General features: G+C 31.9%; 1 protein-coding gene across 1 annotated transcript in view; it reads right to left on the minus strand.

The window, feature by feature from the left end:
- Positions 1-1,780, minus strand: part of LOC108975537 — an 8,361-nt gene extending 6,581 nt beyond the window's left edge. The window contains exon 1 of the mRNA XM_018944092.1: positions 1,754-1,780. Within this exon, the coding sequence (XP_018799637.1) occupies positions 1,754-1,780 (27 nt within the window). The remainder of the gene's footprint in view (positions 1-1,753) is intronic.
- Between the last annotated feature and the right edge of the window lie 4,121 nt (positions 1,781-5,901).

Below are 5,901 nucleotides of genomic sequence, written 5' to 3' on the forward strand. Positions count from 1 at the left end.
GACGGACGGACGGACAGACAGACATACGGATTTCAACTCTACTCGTCACCCTGATCACTTTGGTATATATAATTCTATATCTGACTCTTTTAGTTTTATAACTTACAAACAACCGTTATGTGAACAAAACTATAATACTCTCTTTAGCAACTTTGTTGCGAGAGTATAAAACTAGGATTTATGTTCCACACTGTAAGTTCATTAGCATTTATTAAAAATTGTAGTTTTCAAAGCAAACAAGAGTTGGGAGTAGGTTAGAGAAGGTGAACTCAGTGGAGGCTGAAGAAGATTGCTTGAAAAAAATAAAATTATTCGAATGAATATTTCGGTATAAGAAAGCGCTTTACAAAGTTGGTGCTGCGCAAGCTCATAAGCCGACAATGCACCGTGTCAAAAATCAATGAAAGCTATGGAAATTTTTTTATCGAATTAGTTCTTATTCTCCGGATCTTGTCGCCTTTGATTTTGTTTGCTCTCAGAACTGCTGGTCTGAAAAAAAAATTGCTGAGACTCAGGTATATTTTGTACATCATTACATAATTCCAACAAACAATAATAATAACAAAGTCAGGCACACATTTGCTTATATAACTTGAAACAATTGCATCACTTCCGCTGATCTGTTTTCCAGACAATTGCCGCGCGTAATAACATTTGCGCCATTTGCACTTTCTTCGAGATCGCGGTCAACAATGCCTGAAATTGCGATTTTGCATGCCCATTGTGTTCGCATTATTTTATACTCTTGCAACATATTGGCACGGAGTATAAAAGTTTAGTTCACCTAACGGTTGAATACATAATATAATTATATACATATTGGTAGTCGAAAAAGTCTTTTCGTATTTTGTCAATAGATGTCGTTGCAGTCGTATGAACACGAATGAGTGAAAATAATGAAGAAATTTGTTATATTTTGAAATTTTTGTATAAAGAAGGGCAGAATTCCGCGCAAGCCTCCTATCAAATTTGTGAAGTATATGGAGACGATTCTGCATAAGTTCGTGTAGCCCAACAAGTGTTCGCTCGCTTTCATTCTGGAAATTTCGAAAATGCGATTTACACTGATAAAAGTTTTACACTGATGGAATGACGTCCTTAGCGGAAAAATGGCAAAAAGTGGTCGACAAAATGGTACATATTTGGTTCATTTTAAATATAAATAAAAATAATTCGAAGTTTAATTAGAAATACGCAAAGATTTTTTCGACTACCCAATATATAAATGATCAGGATGTTGAGGCGAGTCAAAGTCCGGGTGACTGTCTGTCTGTCCGTCCGTGAAAACAAGGTCAATAAAATATCTCCATTAACTCATATAACTGACAGGCCTTATGTACCTGAAGCTACTTCCCTAGCTTTCATCCTTGCAAGTTGCAAGAGTAGAAAATGTTCGGTTTTACCTGAAGTTACTTCTTCCTTACTTGTTTCTTACTCAATTATCTGGCACTTTCATATAGCACATGTGCGCATGTGTGTGTGTGCAAGTCATTACAGCTAGAGTATGTCCGCGAGTTGTTTTTCTTTACACTTGCCGATCAGCAGTCGGCATCACCGTCACGAATTAGTGTCCCGTAATTTACGCTGCTGATTGCTGTTATGATTTTCTATTGTTTTGCTATCTTTTCTTCTTTCTTATTGTTCGATCGTTACACCCGTGGCGTTTTAGTTGATTGCTTGCTGTTGCACGCACACACACACACACATACACTTTCATTTACAACTGCCGCCGCACAATAACAACAAAAGCAACACTTACACCGTTCGAATGCAGCAACATGATGACAGCAACGCAGATGACTACAACAATAGCAACACACAAAAACAACAACAACAGTTGTTACAACACTTGATAGGCGGATAAACGCCGGAACAAATGTGACGAATGGCGAATTGAAAAGGCGTGTATCGAGCCACTGAACTTGCTTGCCTTTGCCTCCACGCACTGATTGATATGTTGCACGCTGTCAGTTGCGTGACAGCGCTTGCCTATTTGGTGTTGTTTGTCGGCTTTGACGGTTGGCAGCTGGCGTTTGGCGATTTGGCTAAAGCAGACAGTGATTGTGATGTTTAGTGCAGCAACTTCGAATTTCTGTTAACAGCAATACCGTATTGTTACTTGCAACGCGGCTCAAACGTTAGTGCCACAAGGTTGTAGCTGCTTCTCGCTTTAAATATGAAAATCTTAAAGTTTACACGCAGCAGCGAAAAGTTATCGAAATGTTTTCATTTTCACTTTTGTTTCTGCCACAAATGCGAAATTCAAGCAGCTGCCGCGGGCAACAGGCAACAAGTGCTACTGTATTTTTGTGTGTTTATGTGACGTTGCAAGCGTTTGGTTGCAGGTGTTTACGTTCGAGCTGTCGGACAAGTAATCGCAAATGCTGTCTACCAGATTACCTAATTTTCTGCTGGGGGCTTGTTTCGACGTCACTGCACCGTGAAATGTTTTCCCAACAACTGCAACATAAACATTGGCTTGGTAGAAGCCGGGAAAGCGTTGATAAATTTGTGTGGATTTCAGTTCCGTTGTGAAATATTAATTGAATACAGCCCTGTAATTCAATTGTTATTGCTCTGATGACTTTAGTAGCAAAGATAAAAGTTATGAATCAGAAAAATCTGTATGTATGTGTTTACGGAATTTATAAAATATGTTTATAAAAGGATTTGATATTTAAGCTAAAATATCGACATTTTAATGAAAACTAATAGTTTTTAGCAATAAATGATGATTTTGTACCTGAAATCATGAGACTTAAAATTAAAAAATAATCTGTCGGATTAAAAAATTATTCTTTGAGTTTTAAAATTATAATTTTGTAATATTTTTATTAAGTTTTTTTGTGGTTAAAAACTATTTCTAATTATTTAATTAATAATAATTAAGTACGATTTTTGGTATTTAAATTATTATAATTAATTAATTAAATATAATTTTAATAAAATTTCATTTTTAACTGTAATCGGAGTTTTTAATTAAAATTTTTTTTATCTATTTTTTAATACGGTGGTTAGGGTATTAGTACTAATTAATACATTAAATAAAAACTTTAATCCCAAACCCCGTTATTAAAAAATAAATAGCAAAATTTTGATTTCAAAATTCGGATTTCAATTAAAAATTGCATTTTGATCTAAATATTAGTGTGAATAAAAAACTGCTGATTTCGAATTAATAATTAAAAATAAAATTAATTTTTATTTTGGGAATAAAAAATTAAAATTTTGTTGTTTAAATTTTAATAGATTTTTGTTATTAAAAAATTATTTTTATTTTTTCTGTGATTGCACATTTATGTTCCATTGATTAATAATTATTAATTGTATTAATTAATTATTTTTAATTTTGCAATAATTAATTTTATTTAGTAATTAATTTTTTAATTTCAGAAAGCGTATTAAAAAATTAATAAAAAATTTTACCTCAAAATTTGGATTTTAATTAAAAATGAAATTTTAAATCTAAATACCGTTGTGAATAAGGAAAAGTGGTAATTTCAAGTTAATAATTAACAAATTTTAATTCTGATTTTGGGAATAAAAATTGAAAATTGCATTTTTTAATTTGAAATAAATTCTCAAGTTACTAATTAAAAAAAAATTAATTCTGATTTGGGAATAAAAATTAAAATATGGCTGTTTTAGTTTGGAATAAATTCTAATTCAAGATATTTTAATTTGGATTTAACAAATATGTTATACTCAAGCATGGTTGCGAGTTTCAGAATAAGGAAATTTTAATTTTTTTAAATATTTTTGGCGAAGAGATTTGCGTAGGTAAGGTTCTTCGTGTTACTAAAAATTGTAGTTGCTTTTTTTAAATTAAACTTACATCTCAGTATGGAAAAAGTATACGAACAGCAGACGATCGTCTATCTGAAAAACTCTCTTTTGTATTATTTTGTTATCGGAGAGGAAGTAGATCTACCAGTTTCTAGTAGACAGTTTCCACTACTCGAATGGATCAGTCGGTTTTACGAAATTAAAGATATAAAACAGAATATTTTTTCCTAGTAGAATTTAAAATTATTATTGTCAGAGTAAAAATTCGTCGGATTGAAGTCAAGTAATAGCCACCAGATTCTTTTGATATAAGCATTTACGCATTTTTTATTATATTTTTATATTTCTACTCAAATTATGCTTCTAAAAGTTTATAATGTAAAAAAATATTACTAAAAAAAACTCTGTTTTAAAATGATTTTATTTTATTTTGTTTTTTTCAATGATGAATTTTACACAGTTGAAACTTCCTGCAAATCACTGTATGTTACATACATATGTACATGTGGACTCCCATATTATTATACATGTATGCGAAATGATTGAAGAGTGTAAAAATAGCGTTTTGACATTCGTTAGATAATATTTTCAGGTTCAATACAGTCATTAGTGCGGTTCGTTTTGAAACTCGTTCTCTTATACCGTGTTGAACAATTGACGGACATTTTTTCAGAAAGCGAGGAAAATGAAGAAAATCAATACAACAATAATAGCAGCTTATATCCAAGGCACTTTCACATGCAATAATCATAATAACATTAATTGCGCGCTTTCTGCGCTTACACTTCGGGAAGAGTTGATTATTTTCTTCCTGTTCATCAGAAAATGACACAAGTTTTGAAAGCAGGTGAGCAACTGCATGTAAAATTGTCGTGCTACTATTTATGCACATGAATACTATATATACATATGTATATTGTTTGTACGCATACGTAAGATATGGTTATGAACTTCATTGCGCGGGAAACTCGATATATGTAAAATATAATGAGTGGGCCACTACCTCGGTTTGGGGGTGGCGTATTTAGGAAGTGGCATTTTCAAACCAATTTCAGCGACATATATTTGGTATTATTGTCTTGCAAAGCTGATAAAGTATTTTAAGTAGAAATGTATTGAATTTTCAACACTTTTTTAATAAATGGTAATATTTAAACCAGTATTTTAATGTGGTTTGAAGAGATTGTTTCTGTGCAGTGTGAAAATTTTTACAGAAAGAAAAAATATTAAATTATGCGTATTTATGAAAATTGTGTAAATACCAAAGCATAAAAGCTTGCATAATTTTATAATTATTTGAAAAAATAGTATAAATTATAGACCTTTCACCAATTGATCAATTTTTTTTTTTCAAAACTTTCTAGCAACATTCGTTTGATAATTAAGTAATAATGTTGAGGTGATGTAGTTTATCTGAATGTGATGTCGGTGAGTTAAAATTGCGGTTGAGGTGAAAATGTAACAAGTATACTTTTATAACGAAGCCGATTATTGTCAAGTAATATCAAACATTATAGAGAACAATAAAATTCATTGAGACTAATTAAAGAAAAATAAAAATTGAGAATTATTAAGATTGATGGACTGACAAGGAACAAAACCTCTGCTACCTCAAATAGTGTAAACATGACATCGGAGGATAATCGCGCCCACTTCCCATATACAATTTTTCTGACATCTTCAGGTTACAGTGTGATAATTGACGAAAAAGAACTACAGCCACGCTTTCCTACCATACAAAGCAATTTTATATTCAATCTAACTCGGGATACAACTTTTCACAAAGGTATGACGTCTGAAGTCTGGAAATTCTCAAATGAGATTATAACTTATACTTTGATCTGAGTGCCTATGTGTGACTTTTTGACGAAAATATCGGCAAATCTGTGAGGTATAACAATGAAACTTGGAGAACGTCTATGCTTGGTGATAATGTGCTCTGGTGCCAAAGAAGTTAATATGTGATGTGTTTCTGTTAATAATATGTCAGGATGCTAAAAAATGGTAAAAATCGGGTCAGTACTAGTCTTAGTCTCGGGGTAGTCTTAGAACGGGGATATACTGCTGCGGGCAAAAAATAGTAAGACTTTTAATTTAAATTTTTCAAGAAAACAT

The sequence above is a fragment of the Bactrocera latifrons genome, unplaced genomic scaffold (genome assembly GCF_001853355.1).
Source record: "Bactrocera latifrons isolate USDA-ARS-PBARC rearing strain unplaced genomic scaffold, ASM185335v1 scaffold_114, whole genome shotgun sequence".
In the NCBI taxonomy this organism is placed as follows: domain Eukaryota; kingdom Metazoa; phylum Arthropoda; class Insecta; order Diptera; family Tephritidae; genus Bactrocera; species Bactrocera latifrons.